Source organism: Balaenoptera ricei, chromosome 10 (assembly GCF_028023285.1).
Source record: "Balaenoptera ricei isolate mBalRic1 chromosome 10, mBalRic1.hap2, whole genome shotgun sequence".
NCBI classification, from domain to species: domain Eukaryota; kingdom Metazoa; phylum Chordata; class Mammalia; order Artiodactyla; family Balaenopteridae; genus Balaenoptera; species Balaenoptera ricei.
The window spans coordinates 25,109,565-25,133,864 of NC_082648.1; the positions used below are offsets into that span (position 1 = coordinate 25,109,565).

The following is a 24,300-nucleotide window of genomic DNA, read 5'->3' on the forward strand; positions in this document are numbered from 1 at the left end:
CACGTTTCTATAAACTTTCCTGTACATGTTTAGTGGTCATGGTTGCATCACTTTCCTAGGACACTGTTCCCAAACCTGACTGCACATTAGCATCATGTAAGGAGTTAAAAAAATTACCCCTTGGACTTCCCTGGTGCCCTAGTGGTTAAGACTCAGCGCTCCCAATGCCGGGGGCCTGGGTTCAATCCCTGGTCAGGGAACTAGATCCCACATGCCACGCAACTAAGACCCAGCACAGCCAAATAAGTAAATAAATATTAAAAAAAAAAAAAAAAGACGGAGGGTTAGAGAAAATGAAGTAATGCAATTTATGGCTTAAGAATGAACAACAAAATGTTCCAACACTCCAAATGACAGGAGAGATTCAGAGTATGTGTAATTGTTTTTTGTTTTTTTTTTTTTAAGAAATTCACGTTCTTTATTTATTTATTTATTTATTTATTTATTTATTTATTTATGGCTGTGCTGGGTCTTCATTTCTGTGCGAGGGTTTTCTCTAGTTGCGGCAAGTGGGGACCACTCTTCATCGCGGTGCGCGGGCCTCTCACCGTCGCGGCCTCTCTTGTTGCGGAGCACAGGCTCCAGACGCACAGGCTCAGTAATTGTGGCTCACGGGCCCAGTTGCTCCGTGGCATGTGGGATCTTCCCAGACCAGGGCTCGAACCCGTGTCCCCTGCATTGGCAGGCAGATTCTCAACCACTGCGCCACCAGGGAAGCCCCCGTGTAATTGTTAATAGGAAAACAGCTTGATACAGATTTCTTTAACATAAGATATTGGTGTATAAAACATTAAAACATAAAACAAAAATCAAATCAACTAATACCTGAGCTTTAAAACTCAGCTCAAATATTACTTCTCCTGCAAAACCTCCATCCATCCTTGCAGAAAATGTTGGTTGTTCCCTCCTAGACTGGCAGCTCCCATGGCATGTGGAATTGGAATTATCTTTGTATATTGTTCTTCTCCACTAGAATGAGATGCTAAAGATAAGGGAAACTTCCTTTTTCAAGGTGCCCCTACTTGCCGCACAGTAGGTGCTCAAGGAGGACATTTTTAAATACACACATGAGTGAAAACTTAGGTTATTAGGTCTCTAATTTTTTTAAATTTGGCTATGTAACCCTTAGAGACTATATCAATTTACAAAATTGATTGTAACCTAATCCACATAGAACTTGACGTTGAAATGAAAGAATAAAAAAGAGTTCTTGGGAAGAAGAAACAGTCAAAGTAAGAAATAAAGCATATGTCCCTCCTGAGTTAAATTGGCTTTCAGCTAGAGAAAGGGCAAGTAAAACAGTCTAACATAGTAAAATAGTCTAACACAGTTCTATTCAATAGAGAAAAGATTAAATACAGAACAATTTGAAAATTACTGCCAACTGAAGCTGAAAACAGAGCACCAGTCTCTGACCCTCGTATGAAAGTCAGGCAGCTTCCTTAGGTAGTACATGGAATGCTAACCCCTCGTCCTTTGCTGACAGAGCCCTCAAGCATCACCACCAGATCACTGTCCCAGGAGGTCAGAGATTGTGCCAGTACCAAAATTAACCACCTTCAGATCATACTGTGAAGAAGAAAGCTTTAGACAGGCCTGACATTTTAATACAGCCCATCTTTAACCCCCCTTAATGTCATCTGATTGAAAAGATGAGAGAAATTCAATGAGACAAAGTAAACATGGTACAAACAAATTAACATAAGAATTAGAGAATCCTTATTGTAAATCTCATCTTTCAATTTACTGAGTCCCTATCAAAGAGTATAATTTAAATTAATTAAAGCAGTTTAGACCAATATTCATGTAAGAGGTTTTTAGTAAATACTGGGAAATTCAAAATATTTTCCCTTTATAGCATTTGCAAAAGAGAAGAGAGACAGAAAGAGAAGAAGAGAGAGGTAGGGACAAGGGGGTGAGAGAAAGGGAGATCAGAGAAAGAAAGAAAAAAGTATTTATTTTTTGCTTATTTCTTTATGAGTTGTTCTTTGATTAGGTTATATTGTGCTTACCTAAAAAGTTAAACTATCCTCCTTTTTTGAATGCTGTAATTCTGGAAAGCAAATGATAAATTTTGGTGGAAAGTAAGAAAAAATAGTTGCTTCAGACTCTTTCTTATTCTATATTATATATCTCTGTGATGGGCTTTGGCATTAAGTATCCAGGCTCAGGGGCCTTCCTTAGTTTTTGGCTAAGCCTAGGGAGATGAGGGTCTTGGTCAGCTGAAGTTCAGATAAATGTTTTGTAAACAAGTGAAATATCCTAAGATTTTATCTAAAAATTTAAAAATCAAATGATAAGCCTGATAAATAATTTCTTAAATGTCAATTGCTCACTGAAATTGTGAAACTTACAGGGACCATTCCTGTATAACTGCGCGTAGGGCACTGTTCTATGTGAGTAAAATTAAGAATTATATGGAGTGAGGGCTTCCCTGGTGGCGCAGTGGTTAAGAATCCGCCTGCCAGCTCAATATCAAAAAAACAAACAACCCAATCCAAAAATGGGCAGAAGACCTAAATAGACATTTCTCCAAAGAAGATATACAGATTGCCAGCAAACATATGAAAGAATGCTCAACATCATTAATCAATAGAGAAATGCAAATCAAAACTACAATGAGATATCATCTCACACCAGTCAGAATGGCCGTCATCAAAAAATCTACGAACAATAAATGCTAGAGAGGGCGTGGAGAAAAGGGAACCCTCTTGCACTGTTGGTGGGAATGTAAATTGATACAGCCACTATGGAGAACAGTATGGAGGTTCCTTAAAAAACCAAAAATAGAACTACCATACGACCCAGCAATCCCACTACTGGACATATACCCTTAGAAAACCATGATTCAAAAAGAGTCATGTACCACAATGTTCACTGCAGCTCTGTTTACAATAGCCAGGACATGGAAGCAACCTGTCCATCGACAGATGAATGGATAAAGATGTGGCACATATATACAATGGAATATTACTCAGCCATAAAAAGAAACGAAATTGAGTTATTTGTAGTGAGGTGGATGGACCTAGAGTCTGTCATACAGAGTGAAGTAAGTCAGAAAGAGAAAAACAAATACTGTATGCTAACACATATATATGGAATCTAAAAAAAAAAAAAAAAAAAAAAAAATGGTCAGAAGAACCTAGGGGCAGGACAGGAATAAAGACACAGACCTACTAGAGAATGGACTTGAGGACACGGGGAGGGGGAAGGGTAAGCTGGGACAAAGTGAGAGAGTGGCATGGACATATATACACTACCAAATGTAAAACCGATAGCTAGTGGGAAGCAGCCGCATAGCACAGGGAGATCAGCTCGGTGCTTTGTGACCACCTAGAGGGGTAGGATAGGGAGGGTGGGAGGGAGGGAGACGCAAGAGGGAAGAGATATGGGGATATATGTATATGTATAGCTGATTCACTTTGTTATAAAGCAGAAACTAACACACCATTGTAAAGCAATTATACTCCAATAAAGATGTTAAAAAAAAAAAAGAATCTGCCTGCCAATGCAGGGGACATCAGTTCGAGTCCTGGTCCGGGAAGATCCCACATGCCGTGGAGCAACTAAGCCCATGCGCCACAACTACTGAGCCTGTGCTCTAGAGCCCGTGAGCCACAACTACTGAGCCACGTGCCACAACTACTGAAGCCTGTGTGCCTAGAGCCTGTGCTCCTCAACAAGAGAAGCCACCGCAATGAGAAGCCCACGCACCACAACGAAGAGTAGCCCCCACTCGCCGCAACTAGAGAAAGCCCACGCACAGCAACAAAGACCCAGTGCAGCCAAAAATAAGTAAATAAAGTAAATAATTTTTTTTAAAAAGCTTAAAAAAAAAGAATCTTTAAAATAAAAAAAAAGAACTATATGGAGTGAATAACATCTCCCTTCATATCTTCCAATGTTAACTAAATTAAAAAAAATAGTAAAAGTATATATGATGGTATTCAAATTTGACATATAGTACATGGTACACTAGACATGAAATTAATGACATTTAAGATTGTAAGTTCCCAGGAGGCATGAACCAACATTAGCTTTCTGTGACCGATGTTTAATATTGAATGTATGTACACACCAAATCCAAGCTCCTCAATGACAAGGGTTGGGGGAAGTGACATTGAGTTTTTTAGCAATGACAAGAGACATATTTTTCAGGTAGGCAGTCATGTATTTCCTTTCCCACTTAGGAACACAGTTCCACCATGCTGCTCTTCCAGTGATCATGCTTCTCCTCCAGTGACAGATGTGATCCAGTCTCTATAAGCAGAAATTCTGGTGAAGACCGTTGGTGCGGCAGGATGGCAGTTACTGCTGCCCCAGCTCACAATACCGATGAGCTTGTACTGCCCATCCTGGGCACACTGCAGTGGTCCTCCAGAATCTCCCTGCAACCAGCAAAAAGAGAAGTTCATTCTCCTGGCTGCATGATTCATGGCTGACACTAACCCCCAACTGCAGGGGATGATCCGACAGTGTGTAAGTCACTCTCTCATCTCTGATTTCTGCTCATAACAGCATAGGGAACTACAACCACTGAAGTTGTTGGCTGATGTTACAGATCTCTGAATCAGATCAAAATCTATATTTTCAAGGCGAGGCTGAAAGAAACATTTAGCATAAATTCATTTTGTGCTGACAATAGACTGTGCCATGCAGAAAGTTTCAAGCATCTAATAAATATAAATGACTAAATGATGGTTTTGAGTTACGTGAAAGCATCTTTATATTTTCAGTGCTACTGGAAGTAAGTAGTTTGAGCTACCCAATTCAGCTATGAAGTTGAACCACAAGAAATCATTTTTTTGTGGATCAAAAACAGTTGAAAGTTATCAGTTTCACATAGTTCAACCTAGCAATTGAACAAGTAATTCCTTTTGAGAATAGAATCCACAAAAATATCAAATTAGCAATCACAGTACATCAATTTAGCAATGTACTTACTCCTCTCACTTTTCATTTTAAAACTACCATACATTTATACCTTTTTATGGTCAGCAAACACCCATTCATGAGACACACTGAGAAGAAAACTCCTGCCCTCCTCAATGCAGGCCTTCATTACCATACAGGAGGATGATCCTGCAGCCCCTCCGCATATATTGGTGTTTTTAATATCCAGTCCCCAGTAGCTTCGACAAGATGTACTACTAATCAGTGGTACCTTTGCCTGCTGCACCGTTTTAGGAAATTCATCTTCTAGTAGAAAAGGAATAAAAACACATAGGCAAATGATATTAAAGGATAAAACAAAAATAGCCTTATATATACACAGACTCCAAGGGTTAAATCCCACCCATTCTCCCCTCTCAGCGCTATAGTGATGCTGTTAGGTGACTTCTAAAAACCTAATATAATCACTTCACAGTGGCTTATACAACAGAAACAATGAAAAACATTTTATGTGGGTTCTTTTGTCTTTAGTCCTCAGAAGATATAAAAATATCACTTTCCGAAAAAAAGACAAAGTTTACACTCAAATCAGTTGTTGATAAAGCAAACAATATAATTCATTTTTTACATATTAAGTCTATACTTTAATTCATTGGTTTCACGACATTCTCATTCTTTTGATTTGACTTCTGCTGAGCAGACATTCTGGTTAAGTGCTGACACTGACTGGAAGCTGACAACTGAAATTGCATTCTAAATAACTCTTTAGTTTATTGGATATTTGTAAGTAGTTAATTCATTTGCAAAATAGGGTGTATGTGAGACCAGAGTCATGGGTTTGATCTTTATATGGACTAGAATATCTGCACATAATCTTTCTAGCCATTTACCTTTTTTTTTAATTGAAGTATAGTTGAGTGATTCAGTTATTACATATGTATATTTTTTTCATATTCTTTTCCATTATGGTTTATTACAGGATATTGAATATAGTTCCCTGTGCTACACAACAGGACCTTGTTGTCTATCCATTCTACATATAATAGTTTGCATCTGCTAATCCCAACTCCCACTCCAACCCTCCCCTGCCCCCCTCCCCCTTGGCAACCACAAGTCTGTTCTCTATGTCTGTGAGTCTGTTTCTGTTTCATAAATAAGTTCATTTGTGTCATATTTTAGAGTCCACATATAAATGATATCATATCTACCCATTTACCTTTTATACCAGCCTATCATTTCAGAAAAATGCCTCACAGCTTTAAGAATAGGCTCATATATCTTCAAGTATGGGTTTTCACAATAGCAACATCTACACTGTTGTGAAAACAATTATGTGTGTGTGAGTGTGTGCACTCACAGTGCAGTTGAGAATAAATACATATAAGTGAAACACACAAATATTTATTAGCTAATAACATCACTAGATATTTACCAACACAGTTTTTAAAAGTATCAGTGAACTTGTATTAATGAATATGATGGCCTAAAACCCAACCAGTCACCTTTAGGTCCATTATGAAAAAAATTTTTCCACTATCATTCCTATTAAAAATACAGAAAAATTGAAAATGAGTAAACAGTATACTCAGACTTCACATATATTTGTTTGCATTCTAATTTTAGAAGAGGTAATAAAATATACTCACGATGAGGTTCAGTTATTCCCCATCCAGCAGTCATACATTTGGAAAGTAAATTTATTTTATCATCTTTCCCTGGCAAACAGATTGGAGATACAAACTTTCCTAATTAAAAGGATGAGAAAGAAAAATGCATATTAACATTGTCAATACTGTTTGCTCTTCAGTGATGGCTCTAGAAATACCTACTTTGACCTAACAGTACCCTTTCTAACCCTGTAATTTAATAAGTCTTCCAGAAGATTTCACCTGTTATTTACTCAGAGGGGATCATCCCAATATACATGTTACCACTTTGCTCCAGGTATTTCCATATCCTCCTAGGAAAACAGAAACACATGCCCTACACTGAAATGTGGGGCTTCTCATCCATAACCATTTTTTAAAGTGCATCTGTCTTTTTGCCTATGTGCCTTCAGGACATCACCTTGTTGAATTTGAGATGAGAGTGGAGAAGAATATAATTGTTTTTTTTTAAAGATTTTTATTATTTATTTATTTATTTTATTTATTTTTGGCTGTGTCGGGTCTTAGTTGCAGCACGCGGGCTCTTTGTTGTGGCGTGCGGGCTTCTCTCTAGTTGTGGCATGTGGGTTTTCTCGGGTTCCAGGGCGCATGGGCTCTGTAGTTTGTGGCACGCAGGCTCTCTAGTTGAGGCACGCAAGCTCAGTAGTTGTGGCACGCGGGCTTAGTTGCCCTGCGGCATGTGGGATCTTAGTTCCCCGACCAGGGATTGAACCCGCATCCCCTGCATTGTAAGGCGGATTCTTTACCACTGGACCACCAGGGAAGTCCCTATAATTGTCTTCTTTTTTCAACTATGTTACATGAAGAACGGGGAAAAACACGTAGCAATTTAACTGTTAAAGTATTTTTATAGCTAATAAGTATTTTTATATCTAATTCTATCTTCACAGGTTATTATAAAATATATTGATACATTATACATTTAAACATTTACATTTTTTCTTATCACCAAAATCTGTGTATATATAAATATTGTGGGTTTGTGTGTCTGTGTGTATATATGCCACACACACACACACACACACACTGAATGCAGTGCTCTTGTGTTTGTTTTCCCTTTTTCCCAGGCTGTTTAACTTCATTTTCATCCAGATTTTTACATACTTAAATGCGTCAGCATATCTGCTATCATAGGCCATTTATTTCAATGATATGTTCTTTATTTTTACTGCTATCTCTTAATAAAATTAAATAAAACTGTTTGTAACTTGTCTATTCTTTTCCTACTCATCTCTCTACGTGTGTGCCAAATCTTATGTTATTCTGCCTTCACAGATAATCATTGCTCTATTGTATCTTCTCCCAAATTTCCTTGAGCTAAATAACATTTTCCTACTAACAACATATTTTTTTAATCAGCCATTTTTCTTATTCTGATATTCTTCATTTACTAGATTATGATCATGCCATTTACATGGCATCATTACTACATCATTCTTTTTAATAGCATATAGTGTTCAGATAATGAATGTACCTCGATTTATTAAATCCCATTGGCAAACATTTAGACTTTTAATTTTTTCCCTTATAAGCTGCATCAAGTTTCCCAGATCATGCATCTGTGCATTTGTGCCAGTATTCCTGGATAACTGAGTTGCTGGACCACAAGGCACACACTTTAAAACTTGACAGATATTGCCAGATTGCATCATTTGGCAGGATGGAGGAGGGGGATGTATTGACTTGTACTCCACATCCAGCTGTGTTTATAACTTAGAAATATGTCAAGAGTCTTGAAAACAGTTATGCCCTAAATCCAGCATTTCTGCTTCTGAGAAATTTATCTTAAGGCAATCATAGACCTGGAAAAATGTACACATAAGGATAGTCAATCCAGCATTATTTAAATAAAAAAAAGGAAACAACCTTTATACGAATGTTTGTGGGAGCTTTATTTGTAACATCTAAAAGCTAGAAACCACCCAGATATTCTTCAACAAATGAATGGTTAAACGTTATGAGTGGTTGAACATTCATATTGTGAACGCTACTCAGCTATTAAAAGGAATGCACTACTCATACATGCAACCACATAAATGAAGCTCCAGGATGTTATGCCCAGCGAAAAAAGTCAATCCCAAAAGGTTACATATTATATAATTCCATTTATGTAACACTCTTGAATTGACAAAATTATAGAAACAGAACAGATTTGTGGTGGACAGAAGTCTGGGTGGGGAGGGTGGAATGGGGAGGAAGGAAACGGGTGTGGCTCTAAAGGGGCAACAGTAATGATCCTTATGGTGACAGAAGTGTTCTGTATCTCAACTGCATCAATGTCAAATCCTGCAAGATGTTACCATTCGTGAAAACCAGGTTAAAAAGTACTTTGGTTTCTCTGTATTATTCCCTATAACTGCATGTGAATCTACAATTATCTCAGCATTGAAAGTTTAACTAAAAATAAATTTAAGAAGCATGATGAAGAGAAAAAATACTGATGTCAGAGCTCCAATCCTGAGATTGTAATTAACTGTTCCAAAATGCATCTGGGCTGATAGTTTTGTTTGTTTTGTTTTTAAAGCAACTCAGAGGATGATAATGCATAGTCAAGGTTAAGAAGCACTGTTCTAAATGCTCTCACTGACTCAGTTTTAAAAGCATAAAAAGCAAATGGTAGGGGCTTCCCTGGTGGCGCAGTGGTTGAGAGTCTGCCTGCCAATGCAGGGGACACGGGTTTGAGCCCTGGTCTGGGAAGATCCCACATGCCGCGGAGCAACTGGGCCCGTGAGCCACAACTACTGAGCCTGCGCGTCTGGAGCCTGTGCTCCGCAACAAGAGAGGCCGCGATGGTGAGAGGCCTGCGCACCGCGATGAAGAGTGGCCCCCGCTTGTGGCAACTAGAGAAAGCCCTCGCACAGAAATGAAGACCCAACACAGCCATAAATAAATAAATAAACAAACAAACAAATAAATAAATAAATAGCAAATGGTAGACTGAACCATGATTGGGGGTTTGTAGGATGGATGCAACGAAAAGACATAAAAAGGGAGGTCTATAGGCAGAAACAGAGGAGAGAATTGGAGCAAAGAAAGAAAACTGTCCCAGAACCCTGTGATGCCATGGAAAGGCTTGGGTGTGAAAGTAGGGACTATCCACAGATCTTAGTTACATCCCCCCCAATACACCTTCCCACTGAATGCTCACCTGTGCTAAGTAGGTAGGTGGGTTACTGCCATTCCCTTTCTACAAAGGATAAAGCTAAGGTCACAGAAGTTACATAACATGCCCAAGATCACATGGCTACGTCGTGACAGAGCCAGGATTAACAATGCCTCACTTTCACTTAGCTTTGGCTTAAGTAACTATTTTTTTAAAAACCAAGATTTTACTAAGTTATGAAGGCACAGAAAATTAAACATGTGGTGGTTCAAACTGATGTTCTAAGTATTTGGTATAACCTCATAGAACATAAAGAGTCTCAGGAGAATATATAGGACAAAGTTAAAAACATACTTCTCTGAAATCTTCTCTGGACCTCTGTCAATTAAATACACAGAACAGCAAAATGTTTATGCAGATACTTCAGCTTTTAGAGAAAGCATCTTAGAATGTAAGGAAATTTTAAAATAATTATTTAACTTCAAAAGTACACACAGCACTTCTAAGCAAGATGGAAGATAAAAGGTTCAAAATATGGAAAAGAGTTATCCGTACTGACCTAGTTCAACAGGGTTTTCCAGATGCAACAAGCATAGATCATCATTGGGAGGAAATTGTGTGAAGCTGGGGTGAGTGTATACAGCTTTCACTGGTATCAAATCTCTATTTCCTGTATTCCACAGGTAACTTCTTCCTATTACCAGGTTGTCTGTGACAGTACTTGTCATAAGAAAAGGGAGTGAGGAAATAGATACCACTTTTAATGAGGCCATCACTTTTCAGAATTACTAAAAATGTATTCTTTAACATTTTTTTTGCTTCTATACTCCAATTATATTATTGCCAAAATCTAGTCCCCAAAACTTTCTTTAAAATTTTCAATCCACATTAATATCCTTATTATCCTGAATTCTTAGAAAATGGGAGTTTCTCATTAATTCAATCCTTGAGAAAATTTTTAAAGTATCTACTTTCTTGCCTTCATAACATCAAATAAAATGATTTAGTACAATATTTTTTTGACAAGATTCATGATGCCTCAAGATAATGATTTTATGTATTATAATCATTATGCATTATATGATGTACTTATGTGATGGTCACTGAAACTATCCTGAAAGTTATAGTTACTCTACTCCCTAATACGATGTTTCTCAAAGAAATGTCTAGGGACCCCATGCATTAAATCTGGCTTGTGTATTAAAAATGCAGAATCCCAGACATAACTCAGCAAATCAAAATTCAGGATTAATATTCTAAGATTCTGTTTATAGCAAACTCCCCAGGTAAGTTTAAGCACATGAAAGTCTGAAAACTGCCTTAATAAGGATGCCTTCTTGTGATTTAGCTATATCAAAAGTAAGAGTTGGGGAATGCTAAAGAAATTGAGTTTTTGGTTCATTGAAGCTTCCTGCTCAGCATGTTATTTGAGCAGATGCTTTCATTATAAAGCCAATTTTAGAGACCCTGAAAATGTCATATCTACTCATTCAGCTATGGGACATTGTATGACAATGTCAACTGTCTCACTACTTCTGGGAGATAATATTAAAAACGTCAAGCTAAGACTCCTTTGAGGAAGGAGTTTTCAGATATTTCCATATTACATTGAGACCAAGATTCAGATAAAGTCAAAGAAAAAAAAATGTTCCTTTAAAGGACATTCTTTAAAATTCTTTGAAACTTTACACATTTACTTCAGGACTGGGTATGATCATCAGACAGTCCGTAGAGGAGAGCAAGGAGGAAAGGAAGCCACATTTGAGCAACCCCTCGGCTCTGGGCACCATGCTGAGAGACTGGTGCAAAAATGTTGAGACATCATTACCTTCATTTTTATGGATGGGGGGGTGTTGTTAGTTACTTATTAATTAAATTATACCTAGAAGCAGGAAGCTGCTTTTAAAATTCAACCTATTAGTAGTAAGTGTATTAGTGAAGCACAGAAAGTTTCATCAACCTAACACTTTAATTCATTTGCAAGATGGGGACTGTATCCGTGGGAGCTGATGCTTAATGTTTCTTGTGACTTGGGGAGAGCACAAGGAGTGCACCCACTGTGGACCCTCAAATAGCTCCTCACCACCCTGCTCTCCGCAACCCTGCACCACTTGGGCACACACCTGAAGTTGCAGTGTGCCGCTGTCAGGACCCACTGTCTCCCAATCAGAGCACCTCCACAGTAATGCTGTCCTTGGTACTGCAGACTGACCAGCCAGGGCCACGACATCGCAGGGGCGGCATGGCCACCAACCACCCTGGGCTTCCCAAGCTTGGCTGGCAACACGTTTGTATTCCTCTCAGATCCTTCCATGAGAAATGGGTCAACAACAGGAATTCCACATTTGTCTTGGGCTGGCTGTCTTCTGGTATTGTTTTCTACTGTTAGCCCTTAGAAAAGTAACAACAAAACATCAGATAGCAATACTTGTGAAAGTCTATTAAAATCTCAGAATGGAGGCATTTATTTCTTTTGTAGGTTCAAAACTAGGATTCTTTGCAAGAGATGAGACTCATCTTTTCTTCCATTGCTTTTAAATGAGTAAAAATCAATAGTTAACTAAAGCATTAATATATACATCTTTAGATGAATCAGAACACAAATCAATTTTTAAAAAAGAAATTAAAAATTGCACTTAATCATGAAATTACTGGAGATTGTTCTTTCTGTGGCATCATTTGTGTTATCCCAGTATAACGTATCTAGACACATCAAAATACTTTATGCTACATGTATTCAAAATAAAATGTTTATATAAAGGAAAAGCATAGGGAAAATTTCTACCAATGTGTTTACTCCATTCTCAGATTTATAAAGAAATTTACCAGGGAATAACAAGAGACTTAAATATAAAGAAAATTAAGCATCTCCATAGCCATATAATTTCAGAATGATAAGATATGGTCACTTGTGAATTCTTTACTTGAGATTTTTTTTACACTAGAAATCTATTTAAAACAAAAAGTTTCTAGCATAGTGGGTTTGTGTTTATTCAATACTTATGTCAAAACTCATTTCTAATTTCTTTTCAGATATGTATAACACATGGATTCCCTCTTCCTTTTAAATACATATGCCTAAAAAATATGCACTCTTCAAAATTAAGATTATCCTAGATTTTAGGGAGAAAAAACCCACAAAAGGTATTTACTCAAACATGTTTTTAGTGCATTAAGGTTTACTGCATTACTGCATGTTTTTTATTGCATTTGTAATCCACATTATATGTGGTAACTCAGACTTCTGGGCTGTTTGTACACATGTATAACAGCAATATTTTATTAGTATTCAACTTACTTTAAAATACTTAAAAAAAGAAATGAGGCTAAATATTTTTACTGTGAGAATAAAAGGTCAGTTTAGAGATATAGTGATGAAAGACAAAAGCAATGGACACAGAAGAAGGGTCAGTTAGGTGAGCATCCCTTTAACAATTAAAAATCACACCTATAGGATGATGTGGTTCAGTAGTCTACAGCTCAAATCCAGGACTCTTAGGAGAGCCCATTCGTTCCACTATCCTAGGAAAGACAGACCGACATCAAAAAGAACTTTGTGTTCACGTGGATTAAATTCTTCCTGCAATTACACTCCAATCAAGAATATCTCCTAATAATAGATTCATTAGGTTTTTTAGTCTTAAGCACAACTAATGGAATTCTAGCTTAAAATTAGATAGGATAAGTAGATAAAAATCAGCACATTTGTTTCTGTTTTATGCAGAGTAGTATAGGTTCGGCTAAAATATTCCTTTTGAGGGCTCTTCATGGGGGTGGGGAGGTGGTTACTTAATAAAAAATATGTTAACAGAGACATGGAAACACACTGAACTCTACCCTTGTTTCAGCTTGAATGACCCCAGTGGATCTTTTAAATAGCAACTGACTGACTTTTATGTTTATCATTATTTCTTAAATAAAAATAACATACACACATATAGACACATACTCACCCCAATTAACTTTATTAGCTCACATGATCTACCGGAACCACCAAATTCTCATGCCTTAAGGAATGGTTGGAAATGAAGTTATCCTATTTTTAGTATTAGAGCAAGGTGACTGACTACCAGTGACTCCTAAATCAGTGGGCCCCAGGTTCTACTTTAAGGCATATATGGTACCTGCTTTAATAAATGTTTTAAAACAATTTCTTACCATTAATAGGCAGTTGGATCCCAATATTGCTTTTCTGTGATTGCTTCTGAGTCATATCTTCCAAAATAAGTTTAAAACCTCTTTCTCCCACAGATTCATCAGTCTTAAAATTCACAGTTAGGTAAGCACCACTGGATATCAAGACAAATTCTTTCTTGGAGCCACATAAATGAGCTGCAATGTGAGATATACTCGATAATTAAAATACTTTTCCTGTGTAGTTACATAGGTAAAAGAGGGAGAAGAGAGAGAGGGGACATTAAATTCCAAACAAATCTTGACAAAGGAATGATTATCAATAATGTAAGATCAAGATTTGTGGGATGAAATTCATGATTTGATTGAAACGATAAAAGGGTATAGATTTTAAAAGATAAAGGGAAAAGACTGGGCTAGCAATTGATATGGAAATGATATACAATTATATGGCAATCTTTGATCATAAAGATAGGTAAAGAGGCATTTCGATGAAGATAAATGGACAGAGAAATAGAAGTAATGGAACAGTACTATGGACCAAAAGTTTGCATACTCCCAAAGTTCATATGTAGAAATCCTAATCCCCAATGTGATGGTAGTAGGTGAGGCCTTTGGGAAGTGATTTGGTCATGAGGGTGGAGCCTTATAAACCCTTATAAAAGAGACCCCAGAGAGCTCTCTAGCCCCCCTCCCCAACTTTTTTTTTGCCATGTGAGGATATAGCAAGAAGACGGCTATGAACCAGGAAGCAAGCCCTCACCAGACACCAAATCTTGGACTTCTAGTCTTCAGAACTGTGAGAAATAAATGTTTGTTATTTAAGCTACCCAAACTATGGCATTTTTGTTATAGTATCCAAAACTGACTAAGACTCACAGGCTGCCCAAATACAGACTAGTGATGATCCTTTCCTAATTCAGAAACACAAAAGTTGTCACAAAGATGGTCCTGATAGTGATAGGCCATTTGCTGTAATTTATCTGTACAGGCTGTAACTTAAATTCTCTCAAAATAAAACAATGATACACTACTGATTTGTCTTAAAGATAATGTTATCTCAGAAATCTGAGAAAGATGGGGAATAGGACAACAGTTAATCTCTACATCATTCTTATGCTCAGAGAATCTGTTTGGTGAATTGGATGTGATGGGGAACTTTTGGGATGTACCATATCAAGTAAAGGCATTCTGCATAGAGTCAACTAACACTCTGGAAGTTTTAAAATAATGGAAATGGGAAAATGTTACTCTGTTTTTCAAAAAGGAGATTGGGGGTTGGCAGAGGGGGATGGGTAGGAGACAGAGAAAAACAAAGAGGCTAGAGGATTTCCAAAGTCTTGTATCAGTGAAGTAGTGTAGCTTAGCCCTTACAGGCTCAGATTCTATAGCCAAACTGCTGGTTTGGGCTAGTTCTGCCATTTATTAGCTATGTAGCCCTAGGCAAGTTATTTAACCTATCTCTCTGCCTCAATTTTCTCATCTGTATAATGGAGATTGAAAAAATACTCACATGGAATTATATGAAGTTGTATTTATGAAGCATTATAAGTGTTTGTTAAATAAAAATAAACCAGCAAAATTTTACAGCAAATTATTAGACAGATGGGTTTTGAACACTTGAAGAAGGAATCGGTGGTCACAAGCAACGAGCATGTGATCCTTTACATGCCATATTAAATTAACCTAATTTAATTTTTAGAGTTAATTAGATGGTGGCTAGGGGAAATGAGATAAACTTAATGAATCTTAATTTCAGTGAGGCACTTAATAGAGTACCTTATTATGTCCCTGTGAACAGATATAAAATGTAAGTGGATAATTATATGACTAGGAAGTTTCACAGCTGATTAAATAACCATACAATGTTAACCTGAAGGGAAGGTCTTAATGGTATGAAAATGGTTCTATCCTTGGTTCTGCCAAGTACAGTATTTCTATTAATGGCTTAGAAAGAAATACAGATAACACATTTACAAAATGTGTAGGTTTAAGATGGGTGGCTGAATGAGAAGTAAGGAACTAGGTTAAATATAGAATATTAGTGATAATTTAGTTCAAGCTTTCATATAACGCGGAGTTCCTTTTTTTAATTTTTTAAAAATTTATTTATTTTATTTATTTTTGGCTGCGTTGGGTCTTCGTTGCTGCATGTGGGCTTTCTCTAGTTGCGGCAAGCGGGCTTCTCATTGCAATGGCTTCTCGTTGTGGAGCACAGGCTCTAGGTGCGTGGGCTTCAGTAGTTGTGGCGTGTGGGCTTCAGTAGTTGTGGCTTGCGGGCTCTAGAGTGCAGGCTCAGTAGTTGTGGCGCACAGGCTTAGTTGCTCTGCGGCATGTGGGATCTGCCCCAGACCAGGGATTGAACCCGTGTCCCCTGTATTGGCAGGCGGATTCTTAACCACTGTGCCACCAGGGAAGCCCCTAACACGGAGTTCCTTCTAAAATACCCTTGGACATATTAAACCTGGATTTGAAGATGTTACATGGAACTTATGAGCATTTTCTCTTTTTGAACAGTTCTAATTGCTTGACAGTTCTTGCTCATGTTGAATCAAAAGGCATCAGTGTAATGATGGCCACATGGTTAGTGGAGTGGCCAAGGATATAAGTGTTTGAATCAGAGTGCTTGGGCTTTAATCCAACTTTCTCTATTTACTAGTTATGTCACTGGAGGCAAGTTACTCAATATATTTGTGTTTCCTTATATTTAAAATGAGGATAATGTAACCTACCTCCATACGACTATTAAGAAGATTAAGAGTTAAAATTTCTTAAGACTATGTCTGAATAATGGTAAACATTCAATAACTATTAGATGTTACTAGGCAGAACAAGTTTCATACCTGGCCTGAGAGTCTCTGTGAGAATTCCATAAATATTTGAAGGGAAGAAATTATGATCCTTCTGTCTTCTCTCTTCTCCAAGATAAACATGCCCAGGTGTCCACACCCTTCAGCATCCTGGTCATTATGTTCTGTGGATGTGTTCCAGTTTGTTAATGTTCCTTAAAATTGTTGCTTGACCAAGGATGATATTTAATAGCCAGTATTGCAGGAGCAACAGCCAGACAGACTGGACGTTGACTATGAAGATTTGTAAGACTGAGCTAGTGAATGCCAGCTCTGTGCCAACCCTAATTTTGACCACACAAGGGAACTTATTTCTTTTATCTTATCATTCTTTACCAACACTGCTCTGAAATTCTGTAATCATTTGAGACTTCTGAAATTTTGATTTCAAACATCCTACTTTCTAAATCACCACTTCCTATCTATCCTAATCCGTTAGTATTTCCCTGCTGTAATTGTTTGCTCTCTCCATGACCTTCTCGCCATTAATCCCATAAACTTTCTATATCCATCACCCTCTAAGAAAGTGAGAGATTTTGCTGTCAGGAGAAGCAGAGAAATGGGGCAACAGCTAAATTTCTTGTTCTGTTTTGTTTTGAATTATGGGTAATACTAGAATGTGTTTGAAACTGATGAGAATGATAGAGGAAACTGATGAAGTCAGAGAATGAATAACTTAAGGAAACTTATAAGAAGCTGACAACTCTCAAATTTATATCTCAAGCCCAAACTTTAAGAGTTCTACTTCTAGCTCCCTGTTGCTAACTCAACCTAAATGTATCATGGCATTAAAAATTTAACATGGGGGCTTCCCTGGTGGCGCAGTGGTTGAGAATCTGCCTGCTAATGCAGGGGACACGGGTTCGAGCCCTGATCTGGGAAGATCCCACATGCCGAGGAGCAACTAGGCCCGTGAGCCACAACTACTGAGCCTGCGCGTCTAGAGTCTGTGCTCCGCAACAAGAGAGGCCACGATAGTGAGAGGCCCGTGCACCACAATGAAGAGTGGCCCCCACTTGCCACAACCAGAGAAAGCCCTAGCACAGAAACGAAGACCCAACATAGCAATCAATCAATCAATCAATCAATAAATCTTTAAAAAAAAATTTAACATGGATAGATCTCTCCCCACAAATCTATTTCTCCCTCTAGTATTTCCCATCTCTGTAAATGCCACCACCTCCAAAAACCTCATACCATAACTTAGGAGCCATCCTTGATCTGCAGATTTAACTCCACATTCAATCCATCAAGAAATCCTATCAGTTCTATCTCCAGATCTGTCCACGTCACTTGTACTCCTTTGTTGCCATCCTCTTTCAAGGCAACATTATCTATTACCTAAAACAGTACTAACAGGACATTCTGCAATGATGTAAAGTTTAATATGAGTGCTGTCCAGTATGGTAATCACTCACTACATGTAGCAATTGAGCACTTGAAGTATGGCTAATACCACATTTCATTTTAACTAATTTGAATTTAAATGACAACATGGATTAGACAGTGTAGGTCTAGATTACCATGATAGCCTCATAGCTGCAGACATAATTCACCCTGTCACCCTAAAATCCACTCCCAACATGGCAGTCATAGCAGCCCTCAACTTACTCCCCTGTCAAAAGCCTTTAATGACCTCCCATTGCACTGGCATAAAATCCAAACTCCTTACGATAACCTGAGCTGCACAACTAGGCAAAGCCTCCATCTTCTACAACCTCACCTCATTCCAGTCTGTCCTCACTCAATCTCCAGCCACTCTGACCTCTGAGAGTTTCCTAGGTTACCAAGCTCTTCCCACCTGTAAGGCCATTTTCTCACTTATTTTTTCATCAAATATTTACTAAGTGTTAGGAGTGCTCTAGACACTGGAGATACAGCAGTGAACAAGAGACTAAGTCCTGCTCTCAGGAAATTTTCATTCTGGTGGAGGGAAACAGATTCTAAACAAATAAATATTGATATATACGCTGCCAGGTCATGATAAATGCCAAGAAGGAAAAGTGGAGGAGGGTTACTTAGATTGTGTGATAGAAGAGGCCTTAGATTAGGTAACATTTGAACAGACATCTGAATGAACTGAGGAAGTGAACCTTGAAGTCACCTTGGGGCCAAGCAGGAATATGCTCGGTTAGTCTGAGGAAGAATAAAGAAGCCAGTGTGCCTGGTTTTGGGTGAAGGAGAGGGAGAATGGTAGGAGGTAAGGTCAGATAGGTACTAGACACCTTTGCACCTGCTATTCTGGCCTTGCCTGGCTGTTTCCTTCTCATTCTTTGGATCTTCTGTGACCATCTTAACTAAAGCAACTGTCTACCCACTATTATTCCATACTTCTGCTTCAACTTATTTCCTTCAGATTACGTTGACAATCAATAATTATTTGATTATTATTTACTGTTAAATACTGTTACTAGTTTTCTTCTTCTTTATCATCTGTCTTCCCAAAAGAAGGTGGCAGTGATCATTTCTGAATTGTTTACCATTGTTTCTTCAAGGTGCCTATCACATTAGAAAATGCTCAGTCATGAATGAATTTAACCTGTACATTTAATATGGTGTTTACTAGTTACTGATGTCTTACCCTCATGGGGTAAATGGAAGAAGGAAGACCAGATGAACCTTAATTTTGCTAAGTTCTTTTCATTAAAATATTGTAAAAGCATTGCAATGAAGACAACTTGGAGGCTGTGTACCACTCCATTTACATTCACAGAAATAATTAAAAACTAGCTAAAAACTGATAAATTCTATTTAGGTGAGCGAAAAGATTTAGTAAGAAAAGATAACTGAGACAATATAGACAATGTGGTTCCACATATGGGCTAGCCCTTCTAACTAGCTGGGAGAGTAGCAATGGGGCTCAGTGTTCAACAGTTTAACAATGCTTATAGAAATTGCATATTTCACTGAACTAAAACTATGTAAGGACATAAAAGTATATGAAATAAAACTGTATAAACTAGCAAACAAATGGTAGTGTCCTCACTTTTATATAGAATTGTATAAGCTAATTATAGAAATATTAGTTGTCTCATTTGTAATCTTTTGACACCCATGAATTTTTGATTAATCAGAACTTTTAAAGAGGAATAATGTTGTCAGGTTGAGGAATACTAAAGAGTGAGAAAGAGAAACGCAGCCCTGACATCCAGGAGCTGGTCCAACACTCACAGCTGGACTGTGTTCTCCTGTTGGACATAAACAATCTCACAGGACATCAACATCAGACAAGACTCTGAATCTATGATAAAATGAGACAAAAACAAGGTCATCTGTAACCAACAAAAATACCAAACATTGACCTCTCATGGCTGAAATGACAGCTTGCTACTTCTTTACCAATCACAGTTTTATCCTTACTCTAGTCAGGGCTCCCTATGATTGAGATACCCAATCATAAAGTTGCCCCGCTTCCTGCAAGCAATCTAGAGCAAAGTACACTTCTCTAGACCTTCTCCAAAATTACCTGACCAAAGCCTAAATACTGTAATAGGTTCTCTCTACCACCCTTTTAACAACCCATGGTTTTCCAGGATATGTGTTTTCCCTCTCCACAATGAGTAATAAATCTAACTTGTTCAACTCCAGGTATGTTCCAAGGGTCTCTGGTTGAAAAGCATTCACAAGAGTTAGGGTTGGAGGGTTGGATGCTATAGACACCTCATATTAATCTTATGGAGAACTGATAGCTTGATATTTTGTATCTCCTCTGCCTCCATACTCTCAATTGCTTTAGAATCCTTGGCAGGAACCAAACTCGTTGATAAGAAAATATTTAGATAACTTTGGAATTTCAAAGCACATTGCTGAACTTACTGGTGTTATAAATCCTAGAATATCATAGGAGTGGCTAAGGCCCCTGGAAAAAGATAGCATCAAAACTCTCCTCTTGGGGCTTCCCTGGTGGTGCAGTGGTTAAGAGTCTGCCTGCCAATGCAGAAGACACGGGTTTGAGCCCTGGTCCGGGAAGATCCCACATGCCGTGGAGCAACTAAGCCCGTGCGCCACAACTACTGAGCCTGCACCCTAGAGCCCATGAGCCACAACTACTGAGCCCGCATGCCATAACTACTGAAGCTCGTGCGCCTAAAGCCCGTGCTCCGCAACGGGAGAAGCCACCGCAATGAGAAGCCCGTGCACCACAACAAAGAGTAGCCCCGCTCGCTGCAACTAGAGAAAAGCCCCCGCAGAGCAACGAAGACCCAACACAGCCAAAAATAAAATAAATAAATAAATTTATAAAAATTTTAAAAAATAAAAATAAACCTCTCCTCTTGCCCTTTGTGATAGGTGGATTGTAAAGGTGTCCTGATTGGCATAACTGGTTGGAGACTGGAGAAGGTGATACAATATTGAATTACAAAATCTTTGGAAAAGTTCCCTCTATGTGTCAATCTTAGAACAGGATATTGCCTGACATCCAAACATGGTAGACACCATGTGGTCAATAAATCTCCAAAGATTATTCAAGATAATTGACCTTTACCTTTTAATAATTTACCCTGGGCCTAAAGAGAACCACCTTTACTGTGAGGATGAAATCTGAGTAAACAAATTTCAAAAAGTTACCTAAAAATGCAGTTTAGGAAATAAAACCTCTTAAAACATATGACCTCCTGAGAAAAACAAAATTAGTGTGCTCCCTAATGGTAAAATGAGATAGGAATCACTGGATGAAATCAAAAAGAGCTGGAATTAAAGGTCAAGATCCAGTGAGTATGGTCTCATGCTCATCTCATTGTGTTCAATAATACTCAGGGGCTTCCCTGGTGGCGCAGTGGTTGAGAATCTGCCTGCTAATGCAGGGGAAACGGGTTCGAGCCCTGGTCTGGGAAGATCCCACATGCCGCGGAGCGACTAGGCCCCATGAGCCACAATTACTGAGCCTGTGCGTCTGGAGCCTGTGCTCTGCAACAAGAGAGGCCGCGATAATGAGAGGCCCACGCACCGCGATGAAGAGTGGCCCCCGCTTGCCACAACTAGAGAAAGCCCTCGCACAGAAACGAGGACCCAACACAGCCATAAATAAATAAATAAATAAATAAATAAATAAATAGTAAAGCAAGAATAGAGAGAAAATAGAAGAGTAAGAAAGAGAACACAAGCACATCACATAAATAAGCATGACATGAAGAAAATTGATGTACATTAAAAAAAATAATAATACTCAGGATTCTGCTGAAGGATCTGATGGAAAATCACTGACAACAAATTATATCATTCCAAAGGCAAATGTAGGTCATGGTTTCCATATATATGATTATATAAATGCTTATATGAATGCCACTCAATGTAGGACATTTAAGAAAGTTCAGTTTACCAAGTAATCTTGATTGCTGATCTGGTCCGTCATAAATATTGAAGTAATCCCATTCACAGTTCCAAGATTCTTCTGTTATAAAGCCTTTAATCACTGCCTTCATTTTATTTCCTGACATAGAATAAAAAGTCCAAGTGCAGTTCAGCATGTTAGGATAAATGTTAGGATAATTGGGAGATGTGATCTCAATAGAACTAACTGGAATCAAATCCAATACTGGACATCCTTGAGGCAAAAAGAAAAAAAAAACATATTTAATACAATAATGAAGGATCTGGTTTTAATGTCTACAACTAGGTCATTAAGACCTAAACTGTAGGGCTTCCCTGGTGACGCAGTCGTTGAGAGTCTGCCTGCCAATGCAGGGGACACGGGTTCGAGCCCTGGTCTGGGAGGATCCCACATGCCGCGGAGCAACTAGGCCCGTAAGCCACAATTACTGAGCCTGCGCGTCTGGAGCCTGTGCTCCGCAACAAGAGAGGCCGCGATAGTGAGAGGCCCGGGCACCGCGATGAAGAGCGGGCACCGCGATGAAGAGCGGGCACCGCGATGAAGAGCGGCCCCCACTCTCTGCAACTGGAGAAAGCCCTCGCTCAGAAACGGGAACCCAACACAGCCAAAAATAAATAAATAAATATATTAAAAATTAAAAAAAAAAAAAAAACCTAAACTGTAGTGTACTTTTATAAAGTTCTGTCACTATTTTTTTGCTTCCATAGCTCCTTATGTATGGTGACACAGGGTTTAAATGACTTGTTTTGAAAATCTGACACCTCCCAAAAGAAGACAGATTAAAGTTCTTTGAGTTTAACTCACAAACTGTGAACCACTAAGTCAACCATATCTATATTTCAATGTAGTTTTGTTGCTCATTTTTAGCACACAATCTTCTAAATCCCCGAGTAAATTAAACACTCCTAAAATTCAGCCTACACTTCAAATTACAATCATTTATTTGGTAGGGAAATTTGGATTACTCTCAGATAGTTGAAACCAGGATATGAAGGTTCACAAGGGCCAAGGGGCTACTACACCAAAAAGAGAATTGAGGAATTCAGTGACATTTTGAGTTTACTCCAAATGCTCTAGGTATTACCCAACCTAAAGTTAATGTCATCCAAAAACATTTACTTATCAATAATCTTATCATTTTGTTTCACTATGCAATGGCCCAGCCAAAAAAGAAAACGAGAGAGACAGAGATACATGCACAATCCAAAAGACATAAAATATATGGAAAGAATGTTAATGAATAATAGAATTCAAATAGTTAGGGAAGCTCCCATAAATAAAACATGTGTTTCTGACCCATTAATTAGATAGGGCGCTACCTTGTTACTCTCTACTCCCTGATCTGACCCAGGTCTCCACCACCCCCAAAGTTTGACACTCAGAAAACTAGTACAAGTTCATATTTCACTATAAAGCAAATAGAATAAGGACACAACACTTGAAAGTTTTTGATAGCAGCCAGGGTATACTTCTTCCTGAACAGTGTTTAGCAGCAAAGATATTCCTCACTCTATTTCCATAATATCAGGTAAACAAAGCCAAGACAATGAAGCCAATTCCTTACCTCCTTTCTCCTCTTTACCATTAACTTTAATTTTTCCTTTCACAGAATCTAGAATAAGAGAATATTCAAGGTCAACATATCCTATTTAATACTTTATATTTCTTTATTCTTTTGTTTAAGTGATACGTTTACATTGTAGAAAATTTCAAAAAAAAACAGATTTCAAAGGAGAAAATAAAAGTCTCCTGTAGTCCCATCCTATAACCAATACTCATATTTTAATGTAACTCCTGCTTTTTCCTAAGCTATAGTATATACATTTTTTAATTGTATTTCATTTTACACCATTGTAACCTCCCCTACCCCCCCAATTGTGAATATTTTTCCATACTACTAAATATTGCACACACATTTTATGGTTTTATATTTTTTACTCACATAGATATAACAATTTCTACTGATATATTTTAATTTGTAATCTCAAGAATATGAATGATGAGTCAGATCTTTAACAAACCTCACACATGGGGTAAATCTATTACATTTCTGCTGTTTTTAGAAAAATGTCTGCACTAAAGCTTTTCTGTGTTTATCTGAAAACAGAAATTGAACATGTGTACGAAGTCTGCTGAGTTGACTTCTATTCATCTTTTAGCTCTAAGCCAAAGGGATCTCTATAAGCAAAACAGATGTATTTCTTATCCATTTATTAGATAGGGAGCTACCTCCTTACTCTCTACTCACTAATCTACCCCAGCTAGAATGTCATTTCCTTTATTCAGACAATTCTTGAGCATCATCTATTTGCTAGGCATGTT

General features: G+C 38.0%; 1 protein-coding gene across 10 annotated transcripts in view; it reads right to left on the reverse strand.

Moving 5' to 3' along the window:
• Positions 1-4,038: 4,038 nt before the first annotated feature.
• Positions 4,039-24,300, reverse strand: part of OVCH1 (ovochymase 1) — an 88,672-nt gene continuing 68,410 nt past the window's right edge. For 8 of the 10 annotated variants that reach the window (XM_059935554.1, XM_059935556.1, XM_059935552.1 and 5 more), the window contains 8 exons: positions 23,543-23,590; positions 21,967-22,191; positions 13,822-13,995; positions 11,787-12,054; positions 10,223-10,383; positions 6,540-6,638; positions 5,066-5,199; positions 4,039-4,388 (listed from right to left, as the gene is read on the reverse strand). In XM_059935554.1, coding sequence (XP_059791537.1) covers positions 4,224-4,388; positions 5,066-5,199; positions 6,540-6,638; positions 10,223-10,383; positions 11,787-12,054; positions 13,822-13,995; positions 21,967-22,191; positions 23,543-23,590 — 1,274 coding nt within the window. In that variant the 3' untranslated portion in view covers positions 4,039-4,223. The remainder of the gene's footprint in view (positions 4,389-5,065; positions 5,200-6,539; positions 6,639-10,222; positions 10,384-11,786; positions 12,055-13,821; positions 13,996-21,966; positions 22,192-23,542; positions 23,591-24,300) is intronic. The other 2 variants (XM_059935558.1, XM_059935553.1) reach the window with 2 other exon arrangements.